Source organism: Nelumbo lutea, chromosome 1, assembly GCF_056320005.1.
Source record: "Nelumbo lutea isolate HS-2025 chromosome 1, American lotus-T2T, whole genome shotgun sequence".
Taxonomy (NCBI): Eukaryota; Viridiplantae; Streptophyta; class Magnoliopsida; order Proteales; family Nelumbonaceae; genus Nelumbo; species Nelumbo lutea.
In genome coordinates, this window is record NC_142684.1 from 23,042,100 (window position 1) to 23,061,580 (window position 19,481).

The window sequence follows — 19,481 nt, forward strand, 5'->3', positions numbered from 1 at the left end:
CATTTAAATATTCTTGATGTGTGGTCGGATTTTGTGTTCTGATGCTCTCAGTTTCAGTGTATTCACATGCTTTTTAGCTTTTAGGAATGTATGGAACCCTTTTACTTGCCACCTAAGCATTAAGGTGACGTGGGCGATGAATTCAACTTACCACGTCATCTTTTCAAAGGGAGAAAAAAAAAAAGACTGGACAAGCCCGTCCAGAGAAACACTTGCTCAGAATCCATGACCAGAAAAAGAAAAAAAAAAACAAGGAAAGAAGAAAAGAAGGTAATTAAAGTGGGAGAGTATACTACAGAGCCACAGATTTGCCTCATTAACCTTCACACTTGACACTCCCACCGAATCAGCGGCAGTTCTTCTCCGACAGCCAAACAAAAGAATTAATTAATTAGAGGAAAGAGAAAATAAAGAAGAGAGAGAGGGGGGAGGGAGGGAAAGAGAAAGGGAAAGAAACACTCACACAGCAACCTCCTCTCTCCCTCCCACTCCATTTCTTTCTCCAGTTTCTGCTTTGGCACAAGTAAAAGATTCTGCAGAAGAAGAAAAGAGACAACCCAGTTTCGAGGTATGGGTTTTTGTTCTTGCGTGTTTTTGTTTAAGTTAATTAAGAAAATGACGGCTCTTGCCCTAGATTCTGTAATGTTCTCCTGATCTGATCTCCGTACTGTTATTTAATTTACTTTTTTTTTTGTTTTTAGTTTTTGTTGCAACTGTTTCTGCCATTTGCAATCGAACTTTTTGTTGGCATTATTTATGGTGGAATTTGCGTAATTGTTTCGAATTTTGCTTTTGAAGATCTGGGTCGTCGCCATTGATGATGTTTGAGTTGTTGTCGGTGCTGTAGCGGTGGGTCGTTTGAAGTTGGGGAGTTAGGGCTCACTGTACTGAGCTTTGCCCCTATGTGCTTCCCTTGTTTTGGTTGAATCAATGGACGATTGGTTAGAGTAGCTAAGCTGGTATGCTTCTCTGGTGGAGGGGGAAGAGGAAGAGCTGGATCAGTTACAAGACGGGGGTTCTTCGGAATTTTCATTTTCAGCGGTGCCCAGGTACTTTAATTTAGTATGATCTCTCCATGTAGATTTTGGGGTGGCTTAGTTCATGTGATGAGTGATTTGTTTTATATATTAATGCATTATTCAATTCATATTTGTTCTACATTTTTGAGGATTTTCTAGAATGTGGTTTTATAAGTTGAGGTTAATATTAGGGGGCTATAGCTGTTGACAATGAATTGGATCTAGGCTTCCGCTGCATTTGGGAAAATTTGGATTGGGTTTTCTCGGTTTCTGGTCATGTAATGATTATATTGGAATTTTAGGAAGTTTAAGTTTGTTTTTTCATTGTAACCTTGATTTTATCTTTTGGGGAGTGGGGGAGTTGAAAATTGGTCATTGGCATTGTCATTGGACTTGCTTAATGTCTTTGGTATGCAGGTGGCCACAGTGAGGGCTAGGATCAAATGCCAGAGTCTCCCTCCCCTGAACCTCAAGAACTGATATCCTCATCTATTTCTCAGCCTAGGTTAGTATTGGTCTCTTTGTTTGATCTGTTAGTCTTTACTATGATGAATGGTTTTAGCTCTAGAATATAGTCTTTATATTGCTGATTATATACAGCTTCTCTTGAGATCAAACTACATTATACCAATTTATTAGAAAAAAAAATGTTTTACTTGACATCTTTCAGTTGGTTTCTCGAATATGTTGCTTTTAAGTCATTGGAAGTCAGTCTGGAACTTCCCTTAGAGTTTGTAGACTGATCTAGATATCTTCAAGGTAGTTAATTGTAAGTTATAACCCCTGATGAGGAATCCACTGTTTACTTCTCAGGGAAACAAATGGAACAGCAGGAATGGATGATTCAGAAAGTACCATGTCCACTGTTGCTCATTTCATTGAGCAGCTACGTTCCAACATGTCACCACCTCATGAAAAAGAGCTTATTACAGCACAACTGCTTGATCTTTCTAAAGCAAGAAAAGAGGCAAGGATACTTATTGGTTCCCACTCACAGGCAATGCCGTTATTTATATCCATCCTCAGGAGTGGTGCACCTATGGCCAAAGTGAATGTTGCTGCAACTCTGAGTGCTCTCTGTAAGGAAGAAGACTTACGGGTGAAGGTCCTGCTGGGAGGGTGCATACCACCATTGCTGTCACTTCTGAGGTCTGAATCAACTGAAGGGAGGAAGGCAGCTGCAGAGGCAATCTATGAAGTTTCCTCCGGTGGACTATCAGATGACCATGTGGGTATGAAAATATTTGTCACAGAAGATGTAGTTCCCACCCTTTGGGACCAGCTCAAGAACAAACAGGACAAAGTGGTTGAAGGTTTTGTGATAGGAGCCTTGAGGAATCTTTGTGCAGACAAGGATGGGTACTGGAGGGCTACACTTGAGGCTGGGGGAGTAGATATTATTGTTGCACTTCTTTCTTCTGATAATGCTGCTGCTCAGTCCAATGCAGCCTCTCTATTAGCTCGTTTGATGTTAGCTGTCAGTGACAGCATCCCCAAAGTTATAGATGCTGGTTCTGTTGATGCACTGCTTCAACTTGTGGGTAGGAAAAATGATATTTCTGTTCGTGCAAGTGCCGCTGATGCTTTAGAGGCTCTTTCATCCAATTCGACAAGGGCTAAGAAAGCAGTGGTGGATGCAGATGGCATACCCATTCTCATTGGGGCTGTAGTGGCACCTTCTAAAGAGTGTATGCAAGGGGAGTGCGGCCAGGCTCTACAAGGACATGCAATACGTGCTTTGGCAAACATTTGTGGAGGGATGTCTTCTCTTATACTTTATCTTGGAGAACTGTCCCATTCGTCCCACTTGGCTGCTCCAGTTTCTGATGTAATTGGAACACTTGCCTACTCATTAATGGTCTTTGAACAGGCATCTAGTGTTGAAGAGCCATTTGATGTGAGACAGGTAGAAGATATCCTAGTAATGTTATTAAAGCGCCGAGATAATAGTCTGATTCAAGAGCGTGTCCTTGAGGCCCTGGCCAGTCTCTATGGAAACACATGTCTCTCAAGATGGATCAATCATGCTGTTGCAAAGAAAGTGCTCATTGGATTGATAACCATGGCATCAGCCAATATGCAAGAATACCTGATTCTCTCTCTAACTAGACTATGCTGCAACAGCGTGGGCCTCTGGGAGGCAATTGGAAAGAGAGAGGGTGTTCAGTTATTGATATCGCTGCTAGGTTTGTCTACTGAACAGCATCAAGAGTATACTGTTGCATTACTTGCTATTTTGGCAGACCATGTTGATGACAGCAAGTGGGCTATAACTGCAGCTGGTGGCATTCCACTACTGGTGCAATTATTAGAGATGGGATCACAGAAGGCAAGGGAAGATGCAGCACATTTGTTGTGGAATTTATGCTGTCACAGTGAAGATATACGTGCCTGTGTTGAAAGTGCTGGAGCTGTCCCAGCATTCCTATGGCTATTAAAAAGTGGTGGGCCTAAGGGACAAGAAGCTTCAGCAATGGCACTTACGAAGATTATTCGATATGCTGATTCTGCCACCATTAATCAGCTTTTGGCTTTGCTACTGGCAGAATCTCCAAGCTCAAAGACCTACATTATTAGGGTATTGGGCCATGTACTTACTATGGCATCCCACAGAGACCTTGTGCAGAAGGGAGCTCCTGCTAATAAAGGTCTTAGGTCTCTTGTCCAGGTTCTCAATTCCTCAAATGAGGAGACTCAAGAATATGCAGCTTCAGTTCTTGCTGATCTGTTTATCGATAGACAAGATATCTGTGATAGTCTTGCAACTAATGAGATTGTCCGCCCTTGCATGAATCTTTTGACCAGCAAGACTCAAGTTATTGCAAAACAATCAGCTCGAGCTTTGAGTGCTCTGTCCCGTCCAACCAAGGTTAAGTCAACAAACAAGATGTCTTATATTGCTGAAGGTGATGTCAAGCCTCTAATTGAGCTAGCAAAAACATCTTCTATCGATGCTGCTGAGACTGCCTTGGCTGCACTAGCCAATCTTCTCTCTGATCCCCAGGTAGCTGCTGAAGCTTTGGCAGAAGATGTTGTCTCATCTTTGACAAGGGTACTAGGAGAAGGGAGTTTAGAAGGAAAGAAGAATGCATCACGTGCCCTTTGTCAGTTATTAAATCATTTTCCAGTGGGAGATGTTCTCACAGGAGATGCTCAGTGCCGCTTTGTAGTTCTTGCACTTGTTGATTCATTGACTGGAATGGACATGGATGGTACTGATTCCACTGATGCTCTAGAAGTAGTTGCATTGTTGGCTAGAACAAAGCTGGATATGAACTTTACTTATCCCCCATGGGCTGCACTTACTGAAGTTCCCTCCAGCATAGAGCCACTGTTATGCTGCTTGGCTGATGGACTTCCTCCTGCACAAGACAAGGCAATAGAAATTCTGTCTAGGTTATGTGGTGATCAACCAGTTTTGCTAGGTGATATGTTGGTTGCAAAACCAAGATCTATTGTTTCACTAGCTAATAGAGTAATGAACTCATCCAGTCTAGAAGCAAGAGTTGGAGGGACTGCATTACTCATTTGTGCTGCAAAGGAACACAAACAGCAGTCAATGGATGCACTCGAAGGGTCAGATTTTCTAAAGCCACTCATTTATGCTCTAGTTGAAATGATCAAGTGTAATTCTAGCTGCTCTTTAGAAATTAAAGTAAGAATACATAGGGGTTATATGGAAAGGACCGTATTCCAGGAAGGGCATGAATTTGGGGCTCCTGATCAAGTCACTGTCTTGGGTAGTAGGGTAGTTGCTTTGTGGTTGCTTTCAATAATTTCTTCATTTCATGCAATGAATAAAATTACTGTTATGGAAGCTGGAGGACTGGAGGCTCTCTCTGATAAGCTTGCAAATTATACAGCCAATCCACAGGTATGGGCTTGATTTAACCCCTTCTTAGGTGTCCTTTTATCTTTGAGGTGGTTATTATTTATAGTCTGAGTTCTTGACATGTTCATCTAGATGCAACTCAAGTTTATTCTGTAAAGATTTTTTTTTTCTTTCAAAAAATGAAGTTTATTCTGTAAAGTTTGAAGTTTTGGTATCTGAGCTTAAAAGGTTGTGTGATTACAGGCAGAGGATAATGAAGGTATATGGATTAGTGCCCTGCTTTTGGCTCTTTTGTTCCAGGATGCGAATGTTATACTTTCTCCGTCCAGCATGAGGATTATACCTTCACTTGCCCTTCTGTTCAGGTCTGATGAAGTGATTGATAGATACTTTGCAGCTCAGGCAATGGCTAGTCTTGTTTGTAATGGAAGTAAAGGTATTCAACTCAGCATTGCAAATTCAGGTGCAGTTACAGGGTTAATAACTCTAATTGGGTACATAGAATCGGATATGCCAAATCTTGTTGCTCTATCAGAAGAATTTTCTTTGCCATGTAACCCTGATCAAGTTGTTCTGGACCACCTGTTTGAAATTGAAGATGTAAGAAATGGCTCTACTGCACGCAAATCAATACCTTTGTTAGTAGATCTCTTGAGACCAATGCCAGATAGGCCCGGTGCCCCTCCAATTGCTGTATGCCTTTTGACCCATCTTGCAGATGGTAGTGATGCCAACAAACTGGCTATGGCAGAAGCTGGAGCTCTGGATGCTTTAACAAGATACCTGTCTCTGAGCCCCCAAGACACAACTGAGACGACTATATCTGAACTATTGAGAATCTTATATAGCAGCCCTGATCTTCTTCGCTATGAAGTCTCACTTAGTTCTTTGAATCAACTCATAGCCGTTCTGCGTTTAGGATCAAGAAGTGCTAGGTTCAGTGCTACCAGGGCTCTGCATGAACTTTTTGATTCTGACAATATCAGAGACACTGAATTAGCCAGGCAAGCCATTCAACCATTGGTTGACATGCTTAATGCTGGATCAGAGAGAGAGCAACAGGCAGCTCTTGTTGCACTGATAAAGTTGACATCAGGAAATGTTTCAAAGGTATCATATCTGACAGATGTTGAAGGAAATCCACTTGAGACCCTGTACAAGATTTTGGCATCTTCTTACTCACTGGAGTTGAAGAAAAATGCTGCACAACTCTGTCATGTTCTGTTTGGTAATTCAAAAATGCGAGCAATGCCAATTGCCACTGAGTGTATAGAGCCCCTCATATCACTCATGCAGTCAAGTACAAGTGCAGCAGTGGAAGCTGGGGTATATGCTTTTGAGAAGCTGTTGGATGATGAAAAACAAGTTGAACTTGCTGCAGCATATGATGTTGTGAATCTTCTTGTTGGCTTGGTCACTGGGTCAAACAATCAGCTTACTGAGGCTAGCATCAATGCTCTCATAAAGTTGGGGAAGGACCGTACTAACTGCAAATTGGATATGGTCAAAGCTGGGATTATTGAAAATTGTCTTGAGTTACTCCCTTCCTCATCTGATTCATTATGTTCCTCAATTGCTGAATTGTTCCGCATCTTAACAAACAACAGTGGGATTTCAAAAAGCTCAGCTGCTGCGAGAATGGTAGAGCCTCTTTTCTTGGTTTTACTCCGTCCAGATTTAAGTATGTGGGGACAGCACAGTGCCTTGCAAACCCTTGTCAATATTTTGGAGAAACCGCAAAGCCTTGCAACTTTGAAGCTTACCCCTAGCCAAGTAATTGAACCTCTGATTACATTCTTGGAATCCCCATCTCAAGCCATCCAGCAGTTAGGCAGTGAGCTGTTGTCTCATCTTCTAGCACAGGAGCATTTCCAACAAGACATCACAACACAAAATGCAATAGTGCCTCTTGTGCAGCTTGCAGGAATTGGAATTTTGAACTTACAGCAAACTGCTATAAAGGCATTAGAAAGTATCTCTACCAGCTGGCCCAAGGCAGTTGCTGATGCCGGGGGTATTTTTGAGCTCTCTAAAGTTATTATTCAAGACGACCCTCAACCACCACATGCATTGTGGGAATCAGCTTCATTGGTCCTATCAAATGTTTTACGGATAAATGCTGAGTACTACTTCAAAGTTCCTCTAGTGGTCCTGGTGAGACTGTTGCATTCGACATTGGAGAGCACTATTACAGTTGCTCTAAATGCCCTAACTGTTCAAGAGAGGAATGATGCTTCCAGTGCTGAACTGATGGCTGAGGCTGGTGCAATAGATGCATTACTGGACCTTCTAAGATCTCATCAGTGTGAAGAAGCATCTGGAAGACTACTTGAAGCCTTATTTAACAATGTTAGGGTGCGAGAAATGAAAATTACTAAGTATGCCATAGTTCCTTTATCTCAATATCTTTTGGATCCACAAACCAGATCACAGCAAGGAAGGCTTCTTGCAGCTCTTGCTCTGGGTGATCTCTTCCAGCATGAAGAACTTGCTAGAGCCAGTGACTCTGTGTCTGCATGCCGTGCTCTAATAAGCTTGCTTGAAGACCAACCAACTGAAGACATGAAAATGGTGGCCATCTGTGCATTACAAAACTTGGTTATGCACAGCAGGACAAATAGGCGAGCTGTTGCAGAAGCAGGTGGCATATTGGTAATTCAGGAACTTCTACTTTCTCCAAATTCAGAAGTTGCTGCTCAAGCAGCATTGCTGATCAAATTCCTATTTTCTAATCACACACTTCAAGAATATGTATCAAATGAACTCATCAGATCTTTGACAGGTAAGCAATCATTGAAACAGCTTAATCTAACCTCTTTTTCATCTATTTTTGTATTACTGTTAAACTGTTGCTTGCATCTGTTTGACATCCTGTTTGTTAAAATTATCCGTACAATATATTATGTGCATGGTTATATTAATCCATAGTATAAACTCCCTATACTTTTTATTTGTCCTTTAGACCATTGGCAATACTATAAATAAATTCAAACAAGTAATTGATAGAGGAAGAATACTCACTGTAAATTCAAGGAACAGCACAATCTATTCTCACCAAATTGGCCACATATGTCCATCAGTCATGAATAATATTTTCAGACAAAGATCATAGCTATTGTCACATTATGCTCAAGCCTATCTCAATGAATTATAAATCTTACTATTTTCCACTTTTTCCCATTATAATATTAAAAATATTTAATAATGTTCTTAATGTCATATAACAGATTAGCTGGTCTCATATTATAGTTGGGACAAGAATAGATGATGATGAATATCATATAACTGATTCTTTTTTTTTCTGATAATTATATAAACTGATTCTAGTTTATTTGGGTGTATTGGGGCTGGATTTGGTCAATCTGGGTAATGCTACTTTTCTCTTTTTCTTTTCCTCTATTTGAAACTTTTCACAATGTTAGGACAAACATGCGCTTAGTGCTGTTAAACCTCAAGACTCTTCCTAACCTAACCAATCTCTACCTTCAGTCCTAAAATCACCTGCAAGGATCAAAATGTCGATACACCGGGGTGTATTGGCCTCTATCTTAGGTCACCTTTTATTTTTCTTAGCTTTTTTTTTCAAACTCGTTCAAGGGGGTCAGTTTAAGGCCCATCTACCCCTCTGAAATAGGTGGGACCCCAAAACACAAGGTGTAGAGGTGTATCAGAGGGTCACTGATATGACAGATATCAGCCAATATGTTTTTTTTTATGAATAATATCAGCCAATATGTTGCAATATTTTGATCCTTATTCACCTGTAAACCCATCCTAACCCTCTTAGACTCATTCTTTATTCATTCAGGTCCTACATCAAATTGGTACTAGAGCAGGCAATACTACATCAAATTGATACCAATGCTATCAGTATGGAATTATAGATGGAAAATGGATGGGTTTGCAACCCACATGGGTTTGCAACCCAACCTAACCCACCTATGTTGAGCCATTTCAATATTTAAAATTATGTAAACCATCTAATAAGAAAAAGAAAAGATTTGGTTTTCTCTTATAGTGCCACATATCCATACTTAATCGGTTCAATCCAAACATAGAAATTGGAGTTCATCAGATAAAAGTTAGAGAGAGAAAGGGATTAAAGGGGAGAAAAATCACATAGACAAGAGGAGAGAGAATCTGAAGGAGAGACAGGAGAGAGAAACAACAAAACAGGACTTCATTAGGAAAGGATAGAGAGAGAAAGAACATAAAAGAGAGAGAAGCCACAAAACCAAGAGGAGAAAGGATCTAAAGGAGAAAAACAAGACAAGAGAGATGAGAGAGAAACATAAAAGTTAGACTTCATTAGGAAAATGTTGGAGAGAGAAATGAGAGAGAAGCCATATATCCAAGAGGAGAGAGAGAATAGAGAAAGGAGGGGAGAAATATAAAAATTGGACTTCATTAGAAAAAAAAAATTTAACTGGTAAACTAATTGTAGAGAACACTGAAGTGGGCCCCACAGCTACGGTCCCACTGTGTTCGTAGGGTAGAAGATATTCTAGTCTGCCTAGGGTTAGCTATTGGTCATTTAGTTGTTTCAGTTGTTATTTATTTCAGTCTTTGTTTTACTCTATTTGTTATGTAAAGACTAAGGGCAGATCTGTCCTTTCCATGTAATGAGCATAACTTATAAATATTAATTAAAGTGGCGGCGGCAGAACATGAAGCTTCTGCTCCTCCTTTCAACCCTTGTGTTCTACTGCTTCTTCTCCCTCTTTCTCTTCTCTCCTCTTTCTTTCTACTTATCTTCGATCCTGAGATTCATTAGGGTTCAAGAAAGATAACAGTCCTGAACTTCTAGTTGGTATCAGAGCCAAGTTCTCTCATGTGAGTCTAGTCCAGCCGACCACATGAGAACCATCTAAGGCTGGAAGACTGAGAAAGCAGAGTTCGTTGACTGGTTCTTGGAGATCTCTAGAGGATTAGCAACTGTTTGAAGAAGTATCACAGTTGTAGCAAGTTGGTGATCAGGAAGAATCAGAGAAGGCTAGGGTTCGGGTAACCTTGGTAGGCAGCGAACTGCATTCTACTGTAAGTTTTTTACTTTCTAAGAGAAGTAACATCAGAAAAGATAGGTTGGACCTATCCAGTAAGGGTGGCCGAACTACTCTAGGGTTTTATCTCTCTATTCTCTAGGGTTTCTCTAGGGTTTTGTCCTATCCCTACGACAAACCCTAGTATTAGGCTGAAACTTGTGATCTTATTCCTGCGGCAAACCCTAGAATTCTCCTCAACATTGATCAGTTTTAGGGTTTCATATTAACCCTAATACAAACCTTATCCGTAAGGCTCTTAGGACTGGTTAAAACCTCGAATTGGCTTCAGCATATCAGATTGCCCTTCAAACTGTGTTTCAGTCTTCTTTTGGGGTTTCAAACACTTTTGAAGGGGTGAAAACAGTTCAGACTGTTGCTGTTGTGTGTGGTTATTGATTTCAGATCAGTCTTATATGTATTTCATGCACATCTATCGTGAGTACAGATTGGTTCTCTACTGATTTTGTGACTGTTGTTGGGACTTCTAGTGCCGGTTTTGACTGTAGTAACCATAATCTTTGATACTTCTGGTTCTTGACTGAAATGGAGCTTAAGAATCAGGCAGAAGGCAGTTTTGGGAACAGCAGTTATGGTGGTGGTTCTGAGACAGGTTTTCAGATTACAACCGTAAAGTTTGATGGATCAAACTACTTGAAATGGGCCCAATCAGCCATGATGGCTATTGGGGGAAGGGGCAAAGTAGGGTATCTCTTGGGAGATGTAGCAGAACCTTCCGAGGGAGACCCTACGTATACCAAGTGGGTCCAAGAAAACTACTTGGTTATGACATGGCTCTGTAATTCAATGCAGCACCTTATCAACCGAAATTACTTATGGGCAAAGACAGCCAAGGAGATATGGAATGTGATGAAAGAGACTTACTCCCAACCCCTTAATGTTGCCAGAGCATATGAGTTGAAATGTGAGGTGAATGCCCTTAAACAAGGAGAGAAACCGGTGTCGGTCTATTTCTCTAACTTGTAGTCCTTGTGGCATGAGATTGATCACTTAGAGACTCTTGAGTGGGAGAGCCCCAAAGATGTTCAGATACATAGAAAGCACATTGAGACAAACAGAGTGTTTGAGTTTCTGGCAGGATTGGATTCAGAATATGATATTGTGAGGCAGTAGATCTTGACCAGAGATAGTGTGACCCTCTCTCAAGCATACTCCTTAGTGCACAGTGAAGAGACCAGGAGGAAAGTCATGATGCAGCCTCAGCTGCTTACACCTGCCTTGGTAGCTGTCAAACCCAAAACAGAGGGTGATTCAGAGAGGGACAAAAAGAATGAAGATAAAAGGGATGTGGTGTGTGAGCATTGCAAGAAACCTAAACACACAAAAGAAACATGTTGGAAGCTGCATCCACATTTGGTCCCGGCAAAGTTGAGAAATAAAAGGAGTAATGCTCATGTGGCTACGACTACTGATTCAACATCCTCATCTGGCACGAGAGGCACACCATTAGAGACCTTAGCTGCAGTTCGGGCAGCTCTAATACAATTGGAGAAGGAAGTTGGCAGTTCAGCTCAGTTACCGCAGTCATCATCAGCTCCAGCTACATCGGCCTTTGCACACTCAGGTACTCGAGCCTCAGCCTACCATGCCTCCGCTCCAGGTACTACTGAACCGTGTTGGTTAATAGATTCAGGTGCATCTGACCATATGACCAGCTTGCCTTCTCTGTTTACTACTTATCACTTATCTTCTGGTAGGGATAAAGTATCTATAGCTGATGGCTCTCTTGTCCCTATTTCTGGCAAGGGTGACATCAAACTGTCAGATACTATATCCTTGTCCTCTGTCTTGCATGTTCCTAAACTGGATACTAACCTCCTTTCCGTCAGTAGCATTACCAAACATTTGAACTACTCAGTAACTTTCTTTCCTGACCGATGTGTTTTTCAGGACATGGAGACGAAGAAGGTGATTGGGACTGGTTGTGAGACGAATGGAATCTATCTGCTCGGGGAGAGTTCTCGTCGGGAAGAGTCAGTGGATAAGAAGTTACTTGTTTCTCAAGTTGTGAGTCCGGTTATGTTGTGGCATAACCGATTGGGTCATTTATCTTTTCGGTCCTTGAAGAGTTTGTTTCCTACTTTGTTTGAGTCTGTTGAGTCTGTTGAGTCATCTCAGTTGAAGTGTGAAAGTTGTGAGTTGGCTAAACATTGTAGAAACTCTTATTCATTGAGTAATAAAAGGAGTAATAGTTCTTTTGATATTGTGCATACTGATGTTTGGGGGCCATATCACATTCCTTCTATGGGGGGGGGGGGTACAGGTATTTTTTGCTATTTGTTGATGACCACACCCGTTTTTCATGGGTTTATCTTATGCGATCACGAGATGAGGTGCCTGTCCTGACCCAAAACTTCCACCAAATGATCCTAACACAATTTGATGCCAGGATAAAAGTACTTAGATCTGATAATGCAAATGAATACTTTGCTAAGCCATTGGCATCGTACCTCCTTAATCATGGGGTTATCCACCAGAGCACGTGTCTTCATACACCTCAGCAGAATGGGGTTGCAGAGAGGAAGAATAGGCACATCTTGGAGGTGGCTAGAAGTATTATGTTTACCTCCAATGTCCCTATTCGCTTATGGGGTGATGCTATCCTTACGGCGGTATATCTTATTAATCGGATTCCTTCTCGAGTTCTTGATATGAAACTTCCTTTTTCCCTTCTATACCCCAATGAGGAGTTGTTCACTATTCCCCTCAAGACATTTGGTTGTACTTGTTTTGTTCAGCTTCTTGGTCCCAATCACTCCAAGTTTCAACCCAAGGCCTCCAAATGCATCTTTCTTGGTTATGCACAAACTCAAAAGAATTATTGTTGTTATGATCCTGTCTCAGGGAAGAAGTTTGTATCCATGGATGTCACTTTCTTTGAGGAGACACCCTACTATTCTCGGGTCTCTCCTCAGGGGGAGAGTAGTGAGCGTGGAGATTTGGGTCTTTTTCTTCAGGGGGAGGAGGAGTGCAATGAGGACAGGGTTAATACCTATGGGGCTGTTCCCTTACCTATTCCAGTTGATGATGAGGGTTGTAGTAGCAAGGGTGGTCAAAGGGATCGGGAGTTGAGAGTCTATCATAGGCGATATAGGCAGATTGATCCTAGTCATCAGCAGTCCCAGCCAGCTACAATCTCTTCTGCGGCTCCAAGTCCAAATATTACAGTCCCAGGGCCCACAGAGACTCCTTCCATTGTTGCTACTTCACCCTCTGCAGATGACCTTGACCTTCCCATTGCCCTCTGTAAAGGAAAACGGCATTGTACCACATCTACAGCCCATTGCATCTCCCAGTTTTTGTCCTATGATCGCCTATCTCCCTCCTACAGGTCCTATCTCACCTCTGTTGCTGATGTCCCTATTCCGAGAACAGTGCAAGAAGCCCTATCAGTCCCGGAGTGGAGAGGTGCAATGCAAGTTGAAATGGATGCCCTGTTGAAAAATAATACCTGGGAGCTAGTTGACTTGCCCAAAGGAAAGAAACCAGTTGGATGCAGGTGGGTATTTACTGTGAAGCATAATGCGGATGGTTCCATTGAGAGGTACAAAGCTCGGCTAGTTGCAAAGGGGTTCACTCAAACTTATGGTATAGATTACTTGGAGACATTTGCCCCGGTAGCCAAGATGACCACCATTCGGGTTCTATTATCTCTTGCAGCAAGCTACACTTGGCCTTTGTACCAAATGGATGTTAAGAATGCTTTCCTGAACGGGGACTTGCAGGAAGAGGTCTACATGCAGTTGCCTCCTGGATTCTATGATACAGAGGCAGGTAAGAAAGTTTGTCGGCTCAATAAGGCTTTGTATGGTTTGAAGCAGTCACCTAGAGCTTGGTTCGACAGATTCAGACTAGCCCTTGGGAAGTTCGGTTATGTACAGGCCCAGTAAGATCATACATTATTCATCAAGAGGGTGGAGTCGTCACTGACACTACTTGCAGTTTATGTTGATGATATTGTGGTCACAGGAAACGACAACCATGAGATTGAGTCCCTCAAACAGCTTCTTCATCAAGAGTTTGAGGTGAAAGATCTGGGTACACTACGGTATTTTTTTGGGTATTGAGGTTGCTAGATCTAAGCAGGGGATCTTTGTCTCTCAGAGGAAATATGTGTTAGATCTCTTGGCTGAAACTGGAAAGCTAGGTGTCAAACCTGCAGATACACCTATTGAACAGAACCACAGGATTAATGCAGAGAGCGGGGAGCTGCTTGAAGACAAAGTTATGTTCCAGCGGTTAGTGGGAAAGCTCCTATATCTATGCCTTACCCGACCAGACATCAGTTATGCCGTTAGTGTTATCAGTCAGTACATGCATTCTCCTATAACCACACACCTTCTAGCAGTAGAAAGAATACTAGCATATTTGAAGAGATGCAAAGGTAGAGGTATACTGTTCAAGAACAATGACCACATGAAGGTGGAAGTCTATACAGATGCCGATTGGGCTGGGAGTGTTGATGACAGAAGGTCTACCTCTGGATATTGTGCTCTTGTGGGAGGTAACCTGGTTTCTTGGCGGAGTAAGAAACAAAGTGTTGTCTCTCGATCTAGTGCTGAAGCTAAGTATAGGTTAATGGCTAATGGAGTGGCTGAAATTCTTTGGCTGAGATCACTACTTGAGGAGTTGGGTGTTGAGTATGAGAAGCCCCGGATGCTGTATTGTGATAATCAAGCGGCTATTAATATAACACACAACCCAGTGCAGCATGACAGGACTAAACATATTGAAGTTGATCGACACTTTGTACGAGAGAGGGTCTCATCACAAGAAGTATGTTTCCCATACATCACCTCCAATATGCAACTGGCAGATATCCTCACTAACGCTGTATCACGGAAGAAGCTAGAGGCAGATCTATCCAAGTTGGGAATGATAAACATTTATTCCCAACTTGAGGGGGAGTGTAGAGAACACTAAAGTGGGCCCCACAGCTACGGTCCCACTGTGTTCGTAGGGTAGAAGATATTCTAGTCTGCCTAGGGTTAGCTATTGGTCATTTAGTTGTTTCAGTTATTTATTTCAGTCTTTGTTTTACTCTATTTGTTATGTAAAGACTAAGGGCAGATCTGTCCTTTCCATGTAATGAGCATAACTTATAAATATTAATTAAAGTGGCGGCGGCAGAACATGAAGCTTCTGCTCCTCCTTTCAACCCTTGTGTTCTACTGCTTCTTCTCCCTCTTTCTCTTCTCTCCTCTTTCTTTCTGCTTATCTTCGATCCTGAGATTCATTAGGGTTCAAGACTGATAACAGTCCTGAACTTCTAGTCTAATTAAATTAATGTATAGATCCTAGACCTAAATTAATACACAGATCCATAGAATAAGAATAAAGCTATCAAACAATCAGGTTATCAGGCAGACCAAACTGCACATGTAATAGTCACTGATCTGTTATTATCTGTTCAGATCAGATTGTTGGGTTTGCCCAATTGTTTTGAGAGGCTTATTTGTGAAAGCATTATTACATCATTATCAATTATACTTAGTGGTTGTTTGATAACAGTTGAAGTAGCTGAACTGAATGACTTATTACTTGGTCTTTTAGCGAATAAGTTATTCGGTTTGCTGCAAGCGCCTTAATGGCTGAAGCTGAAGTTGGGTTGATTACCACAACCTTGAATATTTTATTATTTTATCTACTAAAAGATAAAACAATAGGTAATTATTCAGTTCAGCCATTTCCGCAGGGTTCAAGCCTAATGTTATTTTGTTAGCTCTAAAATGAGTTCATGGATTTGAGCACAGGCTCCACCACTATCACCAGAAAAATGGGTGCTTGGAATATTATCTTCCTTTTTATTTCAGCCAAGATGTGATTTGGATAGCAGGAAACTTTTTTGTGTATTTTATGCACTTATTTTCACATACAAACACAGACATTCCTTTCATGCATATCTATACCAGTTATGCAATTAAATTCCTATTTGATGTGTCATGCAGCTGCATTAGAGAAAGAATTGTGGTCAACAGCAACTATCAATGAAGAGGTCCTCAGAACCATAAATGTGATATTCAGCAACTTCTCTAAGCTTCATATTTCTGAGGCAGCTACCCTGTGCATCCCCCATTTGGTAGGAGCGCTCAAGGCTGGCAGTGAGGCAGCTCAGGAATCTGTACTGGACACACTGTGTTTATTGAAACAGTCATGGGCAACCATGCCAATAGACATTGCTAAAGCACAAGCTATGATTGCTGCTGAAGCTATTCCTGTCTTGCAATTGCTGATGAAAACTTGCCCACCAAGCTTCCACAAGAGAGTAGACAGCCTATTGCATTGCTTGCCTGGATGTTTAACAGTGACCATTAAACGTGGTAATAACTTAAAGCAAACCATGGGAAGCACAAATGCCTTCTGCCGGTTGACTATAGGAAATGGTCCTCCACGTCAGACAAAGGTAAATCTCCAGTATAGACTATAGAGATCCTGCTTATAATACTGGCTTGGTTCCCAATTTTGGCCCACCCTTGTGCTTGTAGCTGGTCCAGTTTGGTTCCCAACTATTTGGTGCTTGCCCTTAGATTGTATACATAATGGGTCTGCTAGTTGGGCCTTTTTGAGAAGCCTTACTGACCAAGGAATCTTCCATGCAGCACTTGTTTTCATGACCAATAAGCTTTACAAGTAGGGTAAATTTTGGCCTAAAAACCCTGCCATGTATTCAAGATGAACCTTTCTTGTGGCCATTTCGTAACTTAGAAGTATTAGAATTTTGGATGGCTGGTATTACTCCAGCAGCACTCCAATACAAGGTGAGAACATGAGGTATAGGCTAGTGTTTGCTGTTGGATTGAACAAAGCTAATCCAAAGTTCCCTATCTGATGTATGGTCTGGGTCATAGTAAATACAAGTATGATTCTGATTTTGAATTTTGACTAAAACATATTAGATACCAAAGTAGCTGAAGAACGAGAAATAAGGGAATTTTTCTTAGATGTACAATATGCGAATACAGGTTTTCAAAAATATGGCATAGAAAACACAGGGATACTTTATTTTTTTAATATATCTTATCATGTAAAATTATGACTATTTATAAATATGCATGCTTTTATTGCACATGCACACATTTACATGTAAAATATTCTGAAGTTTTCAATTCCATATTTTTATAAAAATATTAAATGTCATTTTTAATTATCTTTTTTACCACACCATGTGTTTGTCCAAACTTCCATTGTTTTTTTTTTTTTTTTTTTTGCCAATTCTTGAAACTGAAATTGTACTTGAACTTTTCCATATTGTACTTCTGCTAAATACGTATGTGCAAATTATGGTATTGGTTGCCTGAAGATTCCTCCATGTTATACTCGACCTACATATAATGGACTACATAATAGGGGTAGCCCTGCCCCAAACCTGCCAACCTTGGTGAAGGTGGGGTTTGATCCTACGTCTCAACTACAGCCAACCTGAGACTTTGCCAGCAAGCTAGCTGGCACCTTGAAGATGTCTGCCAAATGTAGTATTTTTGTTGTTTTAAACAGTCATGAATAGAATCCATCTGCATTGCCACACATTCATCCTCCTCTGGGTCACATCATCCATATCCCCACGTTGGATTGACTTCTCCTTAAGTAATATTAGATCCGTATTAATTCTTTAGAAAAAAAATCCCACAAAAAAGACTTAGTGGCAAGGGTTTGGGGCCTAAATTTTCCTGGTGAGTAGAAGGCACAAGAGGAGCATATAAGTGGCTTTTGAACACCCAACTATCCTGTTATGTGAAAGATTCCTGGTTGTTTACACTACCAGAAAAAAACTTGCAGAGTTGCTCAATATAGAGATGGTAAACCTATAAATGTTTACTGAAGTTTTAAAAACAACCCAAGAAATGGTAAGCCCCATGGACTTGCTAAAAAATGCTATTAAAAATAGAAGAAAAAAGGTCAGCACTAACAATATGTGAAAATTCTAATGATATCTCCATGAAGTATATTGCAAATTAAGAAGTACCAATTTCTTGGAAGAAGTTCCCAGTATCAGTTCTTAAAAGAGGCTTCATGATGTTGCTTGTTATCCATAATGTTTTGTGTATTTGTCTGAGGTTCTATACGGTGCTCACTAGATATTGGTCTTTCAGCATCTGTTTTTCATTTATGTTTGATACTAACACACTCGAATAATGGCTATTAGGTAGTTAGCCATAATACATGTCCAGAATGGAAAGAAGGGTTTACTTGGGCCTTTGATGTACCTCCAAAAGGCCAAAAGCTTCACATCATTTGTAAAAACAAAAATACATTCGGGAAGGTAGGTGGATATTCTTATATATGCTTTTGCTTTCCAATTCCTAGAAACCGGGTTGCTCACAATGTTGAGTGGGTGATGTTTTGCAGACAACTCTTGGGAGAGTGACAATCCAGATAGACAAAGTGGTTACAGAGGGAGTATACAGTGGGTTCTTCAGCCTTAACCATGATAACAACAAGGATGGATCTTCTCGGACATTAGAAATCGAGATCATCTGGTCTAATAGGACATCAAATGAGAACATGTAAATTGAGTAGTCTGCATTTCTACTTATACACTTATACACAGAAATGGTTAGTTCAGAAAGCTTTTCAAAAATATGGGCAGCGGGGATATAATATTCCCATCCCAATCTGTAAGTTGGTTAGGTTATTTGTTTGTAAGTATTATTTCTGCGATGCCCATTTTTGTAGCTGTTAGAGATTGTGCTGCTGAGGTTAAATGTAAATGTTAATTAAGTTGCAGAGGGGCTTTTTAATAACAGCTGAAATGGCTGAATTGAATGATTTATTGCTTTGTCATTTAGTAGATAAAGTAACTAAATAATAAAATGTTCCAATGTAGAATAATCAACCCATTTTCAGTTTTAATAATTAAGGAGTTTACAACCTCCTTAATAACTTATTCACTAAAAGACAAATCAATAAGCTATTCAGTTCAGCCACTTAAGCTGTTATAAAACGGCCTCCAAGAGTTCCCAGAGTGTCATTATTCAGGCTCAGCAACTGGTGGTTAGGTCTTATACTCTTTTTTTTTTTTCTTTTTTGCTTTTTTTATTTGTTTATTCTTAATCTTCCTTTTTTGGGTACTTGGGAAGAATGGAGTGACCCGAGTGGGAAGCTGATAGAACGCAGCTTTTTGCGGAATGCTATTTCTTACACCTATTTCAAGAAACCCATTTTTAGTGAATCAATTGTATTGTTTATGCACATACAACAGAATGTTATTGCTGGGTTTTTAGTAGGGACATTGTGAATCCAGAGGGATTGAGACTTTGAGAGTACTTGGTAGCTGGTAGCACAATCAAGTCTGAGGGGTTAAAATGGAATAAGCACCCAGCGAGAAGTAGAGTGGTGTTTGAAATCCTAATCCTTCTAAATGGAAAGGTCCACATTTCATCTTTACATCCTGAAAGCCTGAACCATATCTTTCAGAGAGCCTTGCAACGCTATCCAACAGTTCCAGAGATGAAAATCAGGTTAAAAAAAAACCATAATCAGACCTATCTGCATGCTTATGGTTGAGAGAAAATAAGCAAGGACAAGAAGGGATAAAGTACAAACGAAAACATAAGAAGCAATTGGGGATCC

At 40.7% G+C, this 19,481-nt stretch overlaps 1 protein-coding gene across 2 annotated transcripts; it reads left to right on the top strand.

Moving 5' to 3' along the window:
• Positions 1-277: 277 nt before the first annotated feature.
• Positions 278-18,635, top strand: LOC148873940 (protein CELLULOSE SYNTHASE INTERACTIVE 3-like). Of its 2 annotated transcripts, XM_088964399.1 has the most exons (8): positions 278-568; positions 799-1,049; positions 1,437-1,524; positions 1,833-4,893; positions 5,095-7,633; positions 15,860-16,314; positions 18,055-18,171; positions 18,258-18,635. In XM_088964399.1, the coding sequence occupies exons 3-8, from the start codon at positions 1,463-1,465 to the stop codon at positions 18,417-18,419; spliced, it is 6,396 nt and encodes a 2,131-aa protein (XP_088820525.1). In that variant the 5' UTR covers positions 278-568; positions 799-1,049; positions 1,437-1,462; the 3' UTR covers positions 18,420-18,635. The 2 variants fall into 2 exon arrangements, with proteins under 2 accessions (XP_088820525.1, XP_088820526.1); XM_088964400.1 differs by lacking the exon at positions 1,437-1,524 and having other exon boundaries at positions 305-568.
• The last annotated feature ends 846 nt before the right edge of the window (positions 18,636-19,481 follow it).

Bases quoted from the DNA above. Each gene is read 5' to 3' on its own strand.
- LOC148873940 (XM_088964399.1), top strand. From the start codon at position 1,463: ATGCCAGAGTCTCCCTCCCCTGAACCTCAAGAACTGATATCCTCATCT. The intron at 7,634-15,859 runs GTAAGCAATCAT...TGTGTCATGCAG, and splicing joins ACTCATCAGATCTTTGACAG to CTGCATTAGAGAAAGAATTG. The intron at 16,315-18,054 runs GTAAATCTCCAG...AATGGCTATTAG, and splicing joins GTCCTCCACGTCAGACAAAG to GTAGTTAGCCATAATACATG.